Source organism: Sinohyriopsis cumingii, chromosome 8 (genome assembly GCF_028554795.1).
Source record: "Sinohyriopsis cumingii isolate HCF-2022 chromosome 8, ASM2855479v2, whole genome shotgun sequence".
NCBI lineage: Eukaryota > Metazoa > Mollusca > Bivalvia > Unionida > Unionidae > Sinohyriopsis > Sinohyriopsis cumingii.
Window position 1 is genome coordinate 21,788,410 of NC_142968.1, and position 18,520 is coordinate 21,806,929.

Sequence of the window (18,520 nt, forward strand, 5' to 3'; positions counted from 1 at the left end):
ACTTGAAAAGTATTTGAATTTGCTGGACAACCCTTGAATTTATCTGTGGGAATATGAAACATTGCCACTGAGTAAAATACATCACTTTATATATTCAGAATATGTGTTCTTTATATTTTTCCCAAAAATAAAGAAATAAGAGTGCATGGACTGATAAACTTTCGACACTGCTAGCTACTGGATGGAGTAGGGTCCCTTTCCTGTATTGGCACAGTTATGTGTTTTTCCATTTCTTTTGTACTTATTGATGCAATGATAAACAAGGTAAGTTCATTTTCCATAGAAAAGATTACCTCTTAAAGCTTTCAGATGTCCTTGAAAAATAACTCCACTCTTGGCTATATGAAGAATTATATATGCTTATGACAATTATCCACTGACTGACAGCAATAACAATGTGATTATGCTTATGAAGTCAGACATCTGCAACCATTTTGGCTATTGGAATATTGAGAAGACAATTTTGGGTTTGTGAACAGAAATTCTTGTTTGCAACAAATTCTTATTCTCTATCCGGTGATATAAAACTTTCAGAAAACACACGGTCATTGGTTAAAATCTGTCCTGATGATACCCTTTCTCCCCAGTAATCTTTTCTGATTAAAATAGAGAGGGCAATAATTTTCATTATGTCAGCTGGTGTTGGATTGGGAAATCCCTCCAAGAGAAGACAGCTATAGATTGTACAGAACCAATATACCTGACATCTTTCCCTTTAATTGCCCAAGGGATAGTTTTACATTAGCTCCAGTCATGACTGTTTACAGTTTATACAAGCATCTACAATTAGCTAGACTTGGTGGATAGCTTGCACTTGGGTAAGCATGAACCCTATCAATTTTGGGCTCAAAATGTCAAAGGCCAAAGGTATTTGAAATAAAGGAATATAAATAGTTGCAATGTAACCGAAATTCTGTACAATCTGTAGTTACCACACATTATGGATGGCTTGCAATTGATGTAAGGAAGATCCCTGTTGATTTTAGGAGTCAAAAGGTCATGAATGCCTTCAGGATGTCCTATGTTTTTAATTTTGAAAGGAACATTTTGCTGGCCTATAAAGAATAATTCTTGTTTACAACAAATTTTTTGTTGTAAGTTAAACTCTTATGCTGTTTCTAAGGATATAATGACATTTAAAAACACTTCTGTCTATAAAGCTGTATTCATAATGACAAGCATATTTATTTTGCCAATACTTTTTCCTAATGTGAAACGAGAGAAAATAATCCAGCATAAGTGTTGATAGAAAATTCCATCTTCAGAATTGGAATTTGTGTGTGGAACTTGGCAAAATCTCTTTCTTACCCACATATTCTGACCATCAGATTTCCCGATCACACACCAACAAATATGTAGTGTTTTATTTTCAGCATTCCTTGTTATATTCCTTTAATTTGAATTATTGCAGCAGTAAAACAAAATGTATATTGACTAAGTACTTTGAATTTTATCTCTGTTTCTGTTGCTAGCATGATTCAGGAGCTGCATGTGCCCCCTTTGGTACTAATAGACAGGATGCTAATGATGGAAACTATATCATGTTTGCCAGTGCCACCATGGGCGACCGTCCACACAATGACAGATTCTCCACCTGCAGCAGGGGCAACATTTCACAGGTACTGGATGCTGTTTTAAACCAAAGGAGTGGCAAGGTCAATTGCTTTGTTGGTGAGTATAAAACCAGTACATACTACTCAGAAAATAATTATATGGAAAAAATAAGTCTTCTCAAATCATTCTTAAACTTTTGGTTCTCAAATATTTTGATGCATGTTGCCAGTTTCAAGGTGACTATACAATAGTTGTTAAGTAAATGGATAAAATGAGTGTTTGCAAATCCTTCTGTTGTGAGTATTAATATATCATTACAAGCAATCTTGCTTTAACTTTAATTCTTTCTTTCTCTCTCTCTCTAACTGTTAAAAATGTAGCTATTTCCTCTTCTTTTCTACCTCTCCTTTTTTGGGGCCCCGAGTGGTCTAAAGCGCTCTCCATTATGAATCACTGCCATCTCACCTCTGTCTCAGCCAATGTGGGTATGTGAGAAAGCTTGCCAGTAGCTTCTCGTGGGTCGGTGGTTCTTTCCGGGGGATTTCATGGGTTCTTCCTCCACCATTAATACTGGCTGCCATGTATAGCCTATCGTGTGCTGAAAAATGGCATTAAGCCCTATAACAACAACAACAACAACAACAACCTCTCTTATTTTCTGTCTACATACATGTACATAATCTGCTTTTGTTCTTCTGTGTTTGCTCATGCCTTTAAGTTGCCAACAGAGATAAAACGAAAACAAATGTTTGAATAAATATAACATGATTTCCTTACAATACGTTGTATTTTATCCTATTGTTTTACTCATGTTGGGGCATCATGTTTGGGTAAACTCAGATTTGTCATGGGCATGTTCAGTTTTCCAGTTAGATTACCCAGGGCAATCTGACTTTTATAACATTTTGTAAATCTCTGCCCAAGGTGATAGTTACTTCAACCAACAAATGGTTAATGGTTTTTGTGCAGTAAAGTGAGTTATGCATTGTATACCTTAAGCAAACATTGCAAGATAATTTGTTTGCCCCTATCAGGGATTATTTTCTTGCTATTTTCTGCAAAATGAAACCTACTTTTTTTTCTACAAGAAATAATCACAGAGCTGGGTGTGTCAGTGAAAATTTGCAATATCACATTTACAGATTCTAGGGAAGGCATGTTTTTAGAACATATTTTTTATTGAATTATTGAATTTATTCAACAATAAAGAATAAAATATCCGATAAATGCCCATGAGACATTTGGTTGTCTGTATTATCAATAATTTCATCTGGATAAATACAAAGTGTGCTGTATTTCAGACTCACAGGCTGCATTTTGTGGAAATGGCCTGGTGGAAGATGGAGAAGAGTGTGACTGCGGTTATGCAGAGGATGACACAGGAAAGTGTCCTGATAAATGTTGCAATGGAAGGACCGATGGTATAAATAAACTTTCGAGCTGTAAAAGGAAAATTGGTGTAACCTGCAGGTACCTATATTTGCCAAGTTTACTGTGCGAAAAATTACAGTTAATTTGTTTATTGCAGTGGGCATCAACTTCTTGATTTTGTGAAAATGTCATTTTCATTGCTACTGTTATTCATGAATCGGGGAAGGGTCCTGTTATTTTCCTCAGAAGGGTCATGGTTTGCTGGATATTTTAATTTATGGCTAGTGGCAACCTAAATGTCCATGAAAGTCAAGACTGACAAAGTGAATTCATAGTATGCCAGGATGTAAAGGAAATGTCATTTTTGTCCTTCATGCAAAAAGTATGGTATAAATTATAAATTAGATGTTGGCTACTTTCAGTGAATGGTTATATTGACATGGGGATTTTCACTAACGACATCTGGGATCTACTGGGGTTTTCACTATAGACATCAGGTATCTACTGGGGTTTTGACCAAAGAGATTTGGTTTTCACTAAAGACATTTGATATCTACTGGGGTTTCCACCAAAGACATCTGATATCTACTGGGGTTTTCAGTCAAGACTTCTAATGAGATCTACTGGGGTTTTCAGTAAAGGCTTCTAATGATATCTACTGGGGTTTTCAGTTAAGGCTTCTAATGATATCTACTGGAGTTTTCAGTAAAGACTTCCAATGATATCTACTGGGGTTTTCACCAAATGTCTTACGATATCTAGTTGGTCCTAAATGAAACCGATACTGAGCTCACATTGAACATAGCTGCTATAGTGGTGATGTTGAAAATTTTGTTTTAGATTTAGAATATCAAGCAAGGTTTCAACTTTTGGCATTTTTAAAGAAGAAATGGTCCTAGGTTAGAGTCCTGCAAATTCTTTTCAGACAGTAGAAACTTCAGGGTACTCTTGTTATGTGTAGTTGCCAAAATTTTCTTAAATTAAAAGTATTGATAAGATTGATATCTTAGTGTCAAGATAAGGGGACTGCATGGTAGAATTTTGGTTCTAGATCTTTGTCTTGTTGACCTTAGCCTTCTCCCACCGTATCACTGCTTGTTTTGCTACTTCTCACATTTTTCCTACATAGATTTTGTTTTCAAAATGAGTTATAATTTCAAATAATCACTTTTAAATAATCTTTTTTCAAACATGGTAGTGTCGGCTTCAGTTACTGTGATTTCTGCATACTAGAGATGCCAGTCTTTTACTTTTTGTTGTGTCTTTGGATTTATTTGTACAAAGCAGAGGGGGGAAAAAGTCAAGAAAGAAGAATAAAGGTATTTATGACATCTTGGTAAAAGATTGAAGAATTGTTTTAATATTAGGTGAGGCATTAGGTGGGGAAATTGAGGGTCAGCAATTTCTAATTTTTGAATGTTTCGGACAGATTTTCTGAGTGAATTTCTTTAGTATGTACATTTTTGGACCATGGGAAAGATGTTTATTGTTACCTCTGCCAGGATCTACAGATCACAGTCAATGGCTTTTCAGTTGAAATAACTTTGATACTTTGATGCAAAGATTGGTTTACATTGGTACGAGTCTGTGCTCTTAAAAAATGTAACAGAAAAAAGTGAAGACAACAAGCTTTGTAAAATGTAACAAATAATTTATTTCCCTAGAATAAAAAAGTGAAAAAAATGTGAAATAAGAAGTTACAGTTTTATTAATTAAATCCAAAAATAATCCAAGAATTAAAAAAACAACAAGTCCTATCAGTGAAAAGTTCTAAGTGAATCTCAGTTCAAATCCCAATGAAATTCAAGATGGAAGGCAATGATGTCTGTAATAGTCAGAGCACTTTTGTATTTCCATAGAAAAAAATCACTTGAATTCAATAATTTGGAGAAAATAAAATTAGCCCAAACTGGTCACAACATAATACAAATTAATGTGTCAGATGTTAAAGCACGACTGACAAACCTTTATCAATACATTAGTTATTACAACTAATTAAGATGCAAAACAGATTTTCAGATGAGGGTCAAAGGTTCATCCTTCTGGAAAAAATAGAAGTTTGTTTACCAATTGACACATGTTTGATTTCGTGTTGTCCAGGTATGACCTTGACTGAGTTTGATGATTTTAACTCTGAGAAAGATAATAAATTTTAAAAAATTTAAAAAGTTGTTTACCAAAACTTCACTGATTTTGGAACTAGGTCAGCACCTAGATACAATTTTTTATTATTAGTTGTTTACATCAGTGAAATAATTTTTTTGTAAAAAAGATCAATTCTGGACAGTGTCAAATCCAGTAAACAATGTTACATTACAATAGCATGTAATGGAACAAAAAAATTAAATTAAAATTAACAAACAAACAATTAAATTAAATATACATAACATCTGTACCCTTCTTTTTCTTGAAAAGCCAGGATGGTTGTATTTGTGTTTCTGTCCATCTTTTCATTTTTATGTCTTCACACTTTGAGAAATGAAACTTTGCACATTCATACATCATTGTCATTAGAGAATGTAGTGTTCCATTTTGCATGTCCTAATTTCAAGGTCAGGGTCAATGTTCACTATTTTCATTTTTCCATCATGCTTCCATTTTCCTCTTAATAATTTTGAAACCCATTGAGATTATGAGATGAAAGTTAGTATCCTTATACATTTTTGTTAGAAGGCATATCATTCATAGGGGCGTATGGTTTAACCAGTATGTTGGTATATGGTTACAGATCCTGCAAGTCCATGTACTGTGTGGTACATTGTGAATGAACCAGTTTTTGTGGTATTTTGATAAATTCTATGCAAGATATTAAGTTATACAGTTTTTATGGACTTAGTTCATGGATGTGATATGACTGAAAAACTTTAAAACTTGTTAGGTCAGGAAAAGGATGGATCAATATGCTTTACAAATTTCAAAAGTAGATTATGAGAGTGAAGTAATAAAGCACTCAGGTTCAGCACATATTATGCTTATTGTGGAATTTGTGGGGTGGACTTTAAAATCACAAAGTGAAAGAAATCTGGATTAGTTTAAGTGAGTGTTCTGTTTATATATATATATATATATATATATATATATATATATATATATATATCTTGCAGTTTATTGTAATTATGTCACATAATAGATCACATTTTTTTAAGCTCAGATTGCACTTTTTTTCCACTTTTGTTATGCTTATACCTCTCTAGGGGTTGGCAGGTATGTGATAATTGTGTATATGAGCTGTTTTTATAAGTAACAATTCAAAATATTTAAATAACACATGCTATTCAATCTCTTCACAAACTGTCTTGGAAAAGTTAGAATTGGTGGGGCTACACTACATATTTTTTTAATCTGTGAGAAAAATCAATGATGACAGATTGCATATATGCTGGACTGCAAGTGGCATTTTGATGCATACACCAAGTTATGTTCTTTGCAATCTACATGGCCTTTCCTTGTATTCCTAAAATTATGACTAGATTATGTTCTCTGTCCAGATTAACTCACCTTTTAATGCCAGGTAAGTGTATTACTTCAGGTGTGGAGCCATGGAAATTTTCTACTTTATGAATATGAGGTAATTCTCCAGGTATAAACAACTTGTCCTTTTAATACTTGGAAAGTGATTCATACATATTGTCTAGCAAACTTTGCCCCAACAGTTTCACATGTGAATTTGCCTCGATAAACTGACCTGTTAACTGTCCAGATGATGTCAGGCTACTCAGGCCTCTTATTAATGTCAACTGCTCTGGTGGCCTAGTAGTTAGAGCATCTGCCTTGGATGCAAAAGGTCATGGGTTCAAACCCCGGCAAAGTCATACCAAAGACTTATAAAAATGGTAATAATAGCTGTTCTTATGGCACTCAGCTTTAATAGGTTAGTGTTAGGACTGGTGGGCCTGGTATCAGGATAATGCAGCTGGGTGGGACATCATGCTAAATGTCTGTGGCATGATGCCCAGTGCTAGACATCACTATAAACTGACACAGTGCAGACATTGTAGCAGTATGACTGAAAAATTGTTTAAGCTACGTTAAAAACCAAACACACACACACTTACTAATGTCTGCTTGCATATTTGATCTCTACATAAGGACACCTGTCCATGAAGGACAAAGTGTTGTGATACATGAGTGCCCTTTATATAGAAGTTTCATTTTCTTGTTGTTGTTGTTGTTGTTGTGGGGTTTAACGCCATTTTTCAGCACACGATAGGCTATACATGGTGGCCAGTATTAATGGTGGAGGAAGAACCCGGGAAAACCCCGGAAAGAACCACCGACCCACGAGAAGCTACTGGCAAGCTTTCTAACATACCCACATTGGCTGAATCTTAGACTCGAACCGCTGCAGACAGAGGTGAGATGGCAGTGATCTGTAACGAAGAGCACTTTAGACCACTCGGCCACTCGGAGCCCCTTCATTTTCTTCATGTAATGTCTGTTTTAGAACTGAAATTTTTTAGAACATTGGCTCCCCCATTCATTTGAAAGAAAGGTGATATTTCTAAATACATGAGGAATTTAATAAGGAAGTAAAAGCAGGTCTTGCAAAAAAATGTTTGCAGATTTGGTTATTTTTTGGTATGAATCCTATGATCACATCTTCTAGAACAGTACCTATTAATGTTGCCTACCAGATGACTTGGAGTAATGGGTAACTGCATGTGTTCGCAGATCAAAAGAGCAAAAATTTATGCAAATGTGTCTGGAACAAAGCTTCATAATTAGGTTTCCTTCAATTGAAAGAAATTAAATTCCCAGATTATTAATTAAGGAGTTAAGTATTTAAGTCAAAAGGTCAAAGATCATTGTTGTTGTTTAAATATATTTCCAGTCAATGACTTGTGTTTAAAAGATACAAATTTTGTGTGAATCTGGAGTTGTATATTAACTCACATGGTACTTAGCCATTTTTTATTGTTTCTTTTTGTATATTACTAATACTGTGTGCATCTTAATCATCTTTTTGTATATTTATGTGTCTTCTTTTGTAGCCCTTCACAAGGACCATGTTGCACAAGTGAATGTCAGTATGCAAACAACAATTATGTCTGCAGAGCAGCTGAAGAGTGTTCTTCTGAATCAAAATGCAAATATCCTTTATCATATTGGTGGATGGATGGACTGATTGATGGATGGATGGACTGATGGATGGATGGATGGATGGACTGATTGATGGATGGATGGACTGATGGATGGATGGATGGACTGATGGATGGATGGATGGACTAATTGATGGATGGATGGACTGATTGATGGATGGATGGACTGATTGATGGATGGATGGATGGATGGACTGATTGATGGATGGATGGATGGACTGAATGATGGATGGATGGACTGATTGATTGATGCATTATATAATCCATTTCATTCATATATGGAATATTTATTTGTATTGCATGTATCTAGACATTCCTTATATTTATGTTGTATCTTATTAAATTATTCATTGTACCTAATTAAATACATTATATTTCCCATTCATTCTAAACAGATGTTATAATCATACATTATATCTATTTATCACATAGTTGGTACACTTTGCCTATAGTGTATGCAGTTAATATTTTTAATATTATAGCATGTTAACATATCACTGTATGTGATTCTGATAGGTCCAAATAAGCCCATGGAATTATTGTGCAGTATTCCCTATACTGATTGGCTGTGATAGTGGGAAAGCTTTTTTAACCCTGCCTTCTGGAACGTTTTGTTTTCGGTGAACATTTTGGTGGCCATTTTTTGATTCAAGTAATGAAAGAAATTGTCTGAATATGGCCAATCCCAAGACAAGAAGTAAAACTAAGGGTATTGCTCAGTTGATAAAGGGTGTGTGGGGTGGGGGGTGGAGATTGGTGGTATACTTGTAGCATGGACAGAAGAATGGATATAAACTGATCTCTGAACTGACAGAAGTTTATCCAACCACTGCATATTTATGCAGTAAATATGTGATGCAATTCCAACTGAAAATGATGGGTTTTTTTTACATATTCTGTAGTCTACAGTTCCAAATCAAGTACTGCCAATATCTGGTCACAAATACATTACAGTAAATATGGGAATTTCTGCATCCAGTAAACCTTCTTTTACATGAATATATTAACAATGTAATGTTTAGTTGTGAAGGTGCAGGGTTTGCATGGTACTTTGAAAAGTACTTGAAATTCAATTCGTCCTTGAAAGTACTTGAAAATTGTTCTCATGCTGAAAAGTCCTTGAAAATAAGCCTCGATCCTATATATATATAAAATCAATCAACAAATGAATGTACGAAAGTTTCTTTTCATACCATTATGACGTAATTGAAATAAAACTGTTCGCTATTGAGTTGTTTAAACGTGACCAATCAGATATTTATAATTGCACATGGACCTGATTATAGAGAGCATTAAAAAGTGTGCGAATCTTTTCCAATGATCATTCTTCTTCGTTGATTTATTTTTTGTGGCAGTGGTACATCTTCGTACTTTAAATCATGGCGAAGCAGCTGTTCAAACTCTCAAAACAAAAGATAATGAAAAATATACATAAAAATGGTCACAATATGTTCTTATTGTACGTCTAAGCTTCTGATTTTCATTGTAAAATCCAAAATTCAGAAGTATACTGGAAGTCTATTATCGACCAAACTTTGGGTGTAAATTACAACTGTATGCCTGTTAAAAGAAAGGCGCTTTCTAAACAATGTACTTACAGCTATGTGTAAATGTACCTGTAAAATTTTTATGAGCGATCAGGCAACGGCAGATATAAAAATTTAGATGCAGCATACTTTCGTGGCGGATGATTTTAAGAAGCCATATGAATGCATCATATCATACATCAAAGTAATTCTAGAAATCAATTTTGTCCACCACGGATAACTTCAGGCTTGCATAAATTATGCAAATCGCTATATATGAGGTTGCTTGATGCGTTTTCATGAAGTGTGTCAGAGAGAGAAGGCGAAGTTTTCAAGCAAGATAGCTGTATTGTTCAGGCCCAGAGATGGTCTACTTCCATTGTCTGTGATGCCAAGTGGAGAAGAACTGAACTAAATGCCTTGTCTATAGAGGAAGGATATTCACAGTTCATGGAAATTATGATTCTCTTACACCAGATTATGTTGTCAATAAAAAGCTAACTTCCCTCATTACTACCATCTCCAATACAGATCCCCAGTTGTAGTCACATCTGTGCAGGGGTGGATCAGGATAGACTTTTTTTTCCCATTTATGATACTTTGGCACCTTCAGGGAAGGGTAGGAAATGGCTATTTCTTCCTTTAAAGGGTTCGCCTGATATTTCATCATCCACCATCCCTAGATAGATGTCACTTATTCAAGATAGCTTGCAGCCACTCACTGAGAGAGAGAGCTTTTGTTTATGAGAATTAAAGCCCATGAAGTAAAGACTATCGCTGCTTCTTGGGCCTGTGTCATTGAATGATTGTCTTATTGCCCTTAGAGGACAATATGAAGGCATTGTTTTGGTGGAAACATGCTACCTTCTCCTGCTGTTTCCTTCGGTTCATATCAAACCAGAACCAAGGTATTTTCTTCTCTTGGTCCAGTAGCTGTCTTTCATTAGGCAGGGTTCTAGAAAACAATGAGGTTCTAGTGTGCATGGCCTTGTGATGTGGAGTCAGTCTAGGTTGATGTAACGTTTTAAAACTTTTTGTATGGTACACCTCTCATGAATGAGGGTTTGTCCATTTGCATTGCAGAAAGTGTAAGCTATACAACAGGAACAGGTAAGTATTTCTTTATTAAAATTTCTTTTACCTGTTAAAAGACTACATATATTGTTCCTTCCATAATTTGTAATTCCTAATACATAACAATTTTGTTTTCAAAGAATGAACAATAATGTGTATAGACTTTATTATTTTTGGATAAGAATCATGTATGGAAAAACAGATCCATCATTGAAGAGGATTCCAAAACATGTACAAGATTGTCAATATTAAATTCATGTGCATCTAACAGAATTCTCTGAAAGCATCAAACACTGGTAAAATGTCATTTTTGCATAATATATATGAAAATTTAAAAATAATTACATTATTCCTTCATTTTTATAAATACATATTTCGAATTTAAATATTCACATTATTTGCATTCATATGTATTCCATTCAGTTTAAATCCCAATAAGTATAATATACAATGCAAAATTAGTCACCTTTATATTTAATGTGTTGTGTTGTATTCTATGCATGGAAAATAATCTACATCCAATCACAATACCCTTTGCTAATAAGTTCATGTACTCTTCCTGTAACCTTCTCTGTGTGGCATCAGGTTTCTAGTTGTTACCTTGTATTCAGAGATTTTAAACTTTTGTCACGCACTACATTGATGTCACTGAACTGTTAAAAAACTTACTAGAGTATTACTTGGCGTATACAGGTCTATCAAATACATTAACACAAGACACACCTTGTTAAACTACCCCCCCCCCCAATCATCCAAAATATAACAAACAGAACAAAAACTTATTACATTGCTTGTAGAAATCTTGAGATAAAATGGTGACTTTGTATAGAGAGAATGCACCTGTGGTATTATTTCATTTGAGAATCTTTGAGATAAAAGATGTGAACTGCTGTAAGTATGAACAAATAAGCTGTAGTCATTTATACTTAAGAAAATCCCCACCAGTTTAATGGAACATAGCTGAGAAGCAGTCAAGCGTATTTAGTAAATTTTGATGGTTTTCATGTATAAAGGAGTTTGAATTGTATAAAGCAAAGCCCATTTCTACAGATGCATTACATATCATTTTGTATACAGAGTATCATATCATTGTATGCAAAGACACTGACTTGCTTACAATAATGGCATTAGGATTTTTTGAATGGCATACATGCATTGCTGTAATTATTTATCAGCACTACATCAAAATTTGGTTTCCTTTAAAGTGCACTAGTATGTATTATTTGAATATGATTAGAAACTCGATAGACAATGAATTAGATTTACAAATTTGCCAGAGTTCTTCTAGTAGTTTCATTTGATGTACATCTGTTGAAAATAGCCAGGAATTTATTTTGTATACTCTAGTCTTTCAGAGGAATTCTTAAAATGGCATTAATGTACCAGGCAGTATTGGGAAGTATTTTTGTAAACATCTGATTATATATTATACAAATTTTTAATCTCAAGTATGTGGATCTTCTAGTTTTAGATTTAATTGGTACACAAAATTATGTACTGAAAAAGAATAATTTTTATGGATTGACTCATCTTTGCTAGCTAAGGTTTCTATATGTTAAACTATCTATGCCTTGGCAGATCGATCAGATATTGATGTGCTTCTGGTCTGTGAATTTTATTGGATGCAGTTTCAAGCCACCGCATCCAGTCAAAATCATGTTGTTTCATACATGATCGAGTCAAGGGGAGTGCACAATAAATAAGCAATCTTCCACTGCAGATTTGCCTAAATAATCCTTTCCCTCGAATACACCTGTAATGACTTCTCTCTGGTACATAGTCATACATTCAATGTTAATCTTATGAAGTGTCCATTTGAAGTCAATTGCCTCCACCATTTATGGTTGATGAACAATGCACTGCATTGGTTGGTTTGCATTACATACAAACTCCTGAAATCCGATAGCTGTCTTGGGGATAAAGCATTGAAATATCCTGATGATCCACCAAGGTGTAGATAGGTTAACATATTGGAAACTTGGCTTGCGAAGATGGGATTGACTGTGCTTGAACAGAAAACTAAAGAGTAGGAAAAATTGCATAAATTTCTATAATAAAGTCCTTAACAGTCTAACTGGCAGTTCTTTTGCATGTCCTCCTTCCAAAAAGGCAGATGATGGCACGTATTGCAGTAATTATGGATACACCTGTAAAAATGGGGTAAGTTCTACTTGCAAGGTAAATAACAAATTTTCATTTCAGCAGTATGATACTGTATTGTTGTCATGCCTGCTTTAGTAGATAAGGAGACAAAGAGAGAATTCTCTAAGCGGTGGTGTCAACAGTATTAATTCGTCTGTTGAACCCAGACTAGTTGTTGTCATGCCTGCTTTAGTAGATAGGGAGACAAGCGGTGGTGTCAACAGTATTAATTTGCCTGTTGAACCCAGACTAGTTGTTGTCATGCCTGCTTTAGTAGATGGGGAGACAAGCAATGGTGTCAACATTATTAATTTGCCTGTCGAACCCATACTAGTTGTTGTCATGCCTGCTTTACTAGATAGGGAGACAAGCAATGGTGTCAACAGTATTAATTTGCCTGTTGAACCCAGACTAGTTGTTGTCATGCCTGCTTTAGTAGATGGGGAGACAAGCAATGGTGTCAACAGTATTAATTCTCCTGTTGAACCCAGACTAGTTGTCATGCCTGCTTTAATAGATAGGGAGACAAGCAATGGTGTTAACACTATTAATTCTCCTGTTGAACTCAGACTAGTTGTTGTCATGCCTGCTTTATTAGATAGGGAGACAGCAATGGTGTCAACAGTATTAATTTGCCTGTTGAACCCAGACTAGTTGTTGTCATGCCTGCTTTAGTAGATAGGGAGACAAGCAGTGGTGTTAACAGTATTAATTCTCCTGTTGAACCCAGACTAGTTGTTGTCATGCCTGCTTTAGTAGATGGGGAGACAGCATTGGTGTCAACAGTTTTAATTTGCCTGTGGAACACAGACTAGTTGTTGTCATGCCTGCTTTAGTAGATAGGGAGGCAAGCAGTGGTTTAACAGTATTAATTCGCCTGTTGAACCCAGACTAGTTGTCATGCCTGCTTTAGTAGATAGGTAGACAAGCAATGATGTCAACCATATTAATTTGCCTGTTGAACCCAGACTAGTTGTTGCCATGCCTTTTTTATTAGATAGGGAGACAAGCAATGGTGTCAACATTATTAATTCACCTGTTGAACCCAGACTAGTTGTTGCCATGCCTGCTTTAGTAGATAGGGAGACAAGCAATGGTGTCAACATTATTAATTTGCCTGTTGAACCCAGACTAGTTGTTGCCATGCCTGCTTTAGTAGATAGGGAGACAAACGGTGGTGTCAACAGTACTAATTCTCCTGTAGAACCCAGACTAGTTGTTGTCATGCCTGCTTTAGTAGATAGGGAGACAAGCAATGGTGGCAACAGTATTAATTCACCTGTTGAACTCAGACTAGTTGTTGTCATGCCTGCTTTAGTAGATAGGGGGACAAGCGGTGGTGTCAACAGTATTAATTTGCCTGTTGAACCCAGACTAGTTGTTGTCATGCCTGCTTTAGTAGATGGGGAGACAAGCAATGGTGTCAACATTATTAATTTGACTGTTGAACCCAGATTAGTTGTTGTCATGCCTGCTTTAGTAGATGGGGAGACAAGCAATGGTGTCAACAGTATTAATTTGCCTGTTGAACCCAGACTAGTTGTCATGCCTGCTTTACTAGATAGGGAGACAAGCAATGGTGTCAACAGTATTAATTCTCCTGTTGAACCCAGACTAGTTGTTTTGTCATGCCTGCTTTAATAGATAGGGAGACCAGCAATGGTGTTAACACTATTAATTCTCCTGTTGAACCCAGACTAGTTGTCATGCCTGCTTTAGTAGATAGGGAGACAAGCAATGATGTCAACAGTATTAATTCGCCTGTTGAACCCAGACTAGTTGTTGTCATGCCTGCTTTGGTAGATAGGGAGACGAGCAGTGGTGTCAACAGTATTAATTTGCCTGTTAAACCCAGACTAGTTGTTGCCATGCCTACTTTAGTAGATGGGGAGACAAGCAATGGTGTCAACAGTATTAATTCGCCTGTTGAACCCAGACTAGTTGTTGTCATGCCTGCTTTAGTAGATGGGGAGACAAGCAATGGTGTCAACAGTATTAATTCGCCTGTTGAACCCAGACTAGTTGTTGTCATGCCTGCTTTAGTGGATAGGGAGACAAGCAATGATGTCAACAGTATTAATTTGCCTGTTGAATCCAGACTAGTTCATGTCATGTCTGCTTTACTAGATAGGGAGACAAGCAATGATGTCAACAGTATTAATTTGCCTGTTGAACCCAGACTAGTTGTTGTCATGCCTGGTTTAGTAGATAGGGAGACGAGCAATGGTGTCAACAGTATTAATTTGCCTGTTGAATCCAGACTAGTTCATGTCGTGCCTGCTTTAGTAGATAGGGAGACAAGCAATGATGTCAACAGTATTAATTTGCCTGTTGAACCCAGACTTGTTGTTGTCATGCCTGGTTTAGTAGATAGGGAGACAAGCAATGGTGTCAAGAGTATTAATTCGCCTGTTGAACCCAGACTAGTTGTTGTCATGCCTGCTTTAGTAGATGGGGAGACAAGCAATGGTGTCAACAGTATTAATTCGCCTGTTGAACCCAGACTAGTTGTTGTCATGCCTGCTTTAGTAGATGGGGAGACAAGCAATGGTGTCAACAGTATTAATTTGCCTGTTGAACCCAGACTAATTCAGCTTGATATACTCATTCCTGAATAAGAACCTGCAGAGGAAAAACCATTTGGGCCAGTTTTTAAGCATTCTTATGTAAAAATTTAGTTCTTCACATTCTTGGATCTAATGAGTCTTTCCCTATTTTTTTGGTAGAGTTATTTTGTTATATTCAGTTTTCTCTTTTAATAAATTAAATTCATCCAAGGGTTTAGAGTTTCTAAAGTTTGGGTAATTTCTGAGTAAAACTTTCAGCCTGTTTGTACACTGATTGTGCCTGATTTAAAAAAATTATTAAAGTTTTCTTCAAGATTATGCTGGTAATATTTTTTTACATGTAAATTATTGTTGATCATACAAAAAAAGGCAATGACTCTCAAGGAATGAGCTAAAAAGAGTAGTACAGCTTTGGAAATGCATATTACATTGAATCGACTATGATGTAATTTTGTTTGCACTATTGTTGCCTGTATATTTTATCAGAGCTGTGAACTTTAGATTGAAAACAAATTTATTTTTGGGTCAACAGTAGCATTGTGGCTACTGAATTAAGGTAAATAAATTTATGTTGATAAAAATCAAATGTGAACTTTAGCTTGGATCAGTATTTTTAGCAGAGGCAGCAAGTGGTGATTGTGAGCTATAGGTTTGCAATCAATTGTTTTTGTTCTGAAAATTATGAATTTAATAGCAAAATATGTAAACAGTAATCCAACACTAATGTTATTGTTTTTGCTATATCAGTAATCCAACACTAATATTATTGGTTTTGCTACATCTTTTCCTGTCACAAGTCCCCAGACCAGGGAGATTATTCCTTCCAGTTAGTAATTGAAAGTCGAGAATAAGAAACAACATGATCTAGGTTTCATACCTTTGTCAGCTTCTACCAAACAGAATATCAGCCTTCATTTTCTAAAACTTGTGCAGTTCTCATGCGTCTCTTGGGCACTCGTCATTTTCATCACAAATCTTTGGACATTTCTACCATTGATTGTATCCTTTTTTGTTTTATTTTGTTATTTTCTCCCCACTCATAATTTTTTTTATCTCTGTCCCTTTTTGTTGAGTTCAAGGGTTTTGAGTATGTGTACTATGCTAAAGAAGAGGTATTGTTTTTCAATCTTCTGTTAGTAACTGGTGTTAGGGTAAGTATTACATAACCAATTCTTACTCTGGTTCATTGTTTATTTCTTATATTTTCTTTCACTATTCAGTATACTTCAAGGTTTATGTATTTATAGTCATAAAAATGATTATACGGATTTGTTGCCCACCTAATTAGTGTGTACTCTGTGTGTGAAAACAGTTGTCTAGTTTGTTGTCTTTGCCCAGATGAGGTATGGGACCAGAAAGTCACCATGCCTGTAGGGACAGAGAGTAGTGACCCACTCATTGTCATTGGAAGACTGCATTCATTCCCAGGCGGTCTCTGGCACTTCATGATGTAGGGAAGTCGCAAGCATCAGTAAGAGAGTCATCTGTGGAAGTTATCTGCTTTCACAAAGGTGGGATCATTGAAATAGGGAATGGAGTTGTCTTGTTATCTCCAGTGAGGGAGGGATTCTCTTCATTTTCTGTTGGAGGGAGGTTGCCACCATCCAGTAATGACTTCCACCCTCCTGATGCAAGGGAAGTAGACCTGTGTCTAAATTGAGGAGAGATTATTATGTCAGAGTCAAGTTCCCCAAACAGAGACTCCCCACTAAGGTTTACATTGTCTGACTGGTAATTGCCCATTGACTGGTTACAAGGTACTCTGACCTAGTCATTAGTTAGTTTGTTTAAGTGACAGACACTGAGGGTCTTTCACCAGGCAGCAGTCACTGGGTAATATGTCTAGTGACAGTCATCAAAGTTTGTTCATAGTCAGCTGGTATCAGACTCTGGGAAATGTGTCAGGTGACAGTTATAGAAGGTCTGTCACCTGTCATTGGGCAACAAGCACCAGGTGCTATGTGATGCCCCATGCGACAGCTACTTAATGTCTGTCACTGGTCACCAGACACAGGGCACCAATCAGAGATCACCAGATATGGTGATTAGTAACTGCCATTTCTGTTTCCGGTCACCGAGCACATAGCACAGAGTTTTGACTGCTGAGATAGGTTCAGTAAACCCCTTTGTCAATGTTTGTGTTTAATACCTATGGGGAACAGGCTCAGAATTTGATAACCTGTCTAAGGAAGAAATCAAACACTCGGCCTTGTTCCCATTCAGCCCCTGTGGGACTTGAAGACTTCCACCATCAGGTGATGAGTTGATCATGTCTCATTGTCCTACAATGACACCATAGATGATTTTGCCATAGCTCCATGAATCAGAATACTGGGCATGCTGCATGTCATCATTGGCTTCTTTGACCATGTTATTAAGGGAAGGGAAGGGGTACAACCACTTCCTGTGTCAGCCCTCAGCTTGTGAGCATCGAGGGAGTCTCATCTCAACCAGAGAGCAAAGGCAGAATGATGAACTATCAATTTTGTTTGACACAGATGAGTTTCCAGAAGAACCGGTCTTGATATACCCATCTCTTTTGGGATCTTCATCATTGTCACACTCCACAGGTCAAGCGATGGAGGAGGAAGAAGTGTGGACCTTCTGACATGGCAGTAAATGTGGTTTACCACCTCCTTATCTCAGAATTATGTCCCAAATCCTTGCAATCATTGGATGCTGTAATCCATTTGTTGCTACCTTGGAACTGAAGGTGTGTACACTAATTACTCCCATGTGATCTTTTTTTGGCTGCCTTCTTCAGTCTTTAAAAAAAGAATTTTCACCTCCCACTGCATTGCTGAGATTGTTTGAAGTCTTTGAAAGACACTCAGCTTTTTAACCTCCATTGGGATGCTTTCTCCAATTGTTCTTTACTTTCAGTTTTGATCATTGTTGTACCAGACTGAGGGCATGTTTGCTTGGAACCCAATTGCATCAGCCTAACAAGGCATCAGGCCATCTGCCTAACAAAGCTTAAGGCCATCCGCCAGTCTGCAGTAGAGCACCATACTGACAACAATGTTAAGTTCACTTTGATAGCAGTCAACCAACTTACTTGGTTGGCAAATTCAGCAATGAATTAAATACAGGTAGTATATTACTACTATCAGAATGTAGCTGGTGGGTTATAGCAAAGCTTTAATTATGTAATACTCACCGGCTATTATTATCTAGTTCCTTCCTT

General features: G+C 36.2%; 1 protein-coding gene across 5 annotated transcripts in view; it reads left to right on the forward strand.

Moving 5' to 3' along the window:
• The window catches only part of LOC149793122 (disintegrin and metalloproteinase domain-containing protein 10-like), a 122,217-nt gene that overhangs the window by 56,402 nt on the left and 47,295 nt on the right, over window positions 1–18,520 (forward strand). For all 5 annotated transcript variants that reach the window (XM_089967031.1, XM_089967028.1, XM_089967030.1 and 2 more), the window contains exons 10-13: window positions 1,473–1,671; window positions 2,856–3,024; window positions 7,917–8,015; window positions 12,700–12,784. In XM_089967031.1, the coding sequence (XP_089823157.1) occupies window positions 1,473–1,671; window positions 2,856–3,024; window positions 7,917–8,015; window positions 12,700–12,784 (552 nt within the window). The remainder of the gene's footprint in view (window positions 1–1,472; window positions 1,672–2,855; window positions 3,025–7,916; window positions 8,016–12,699; window positions 12,785–18,520) is intronic.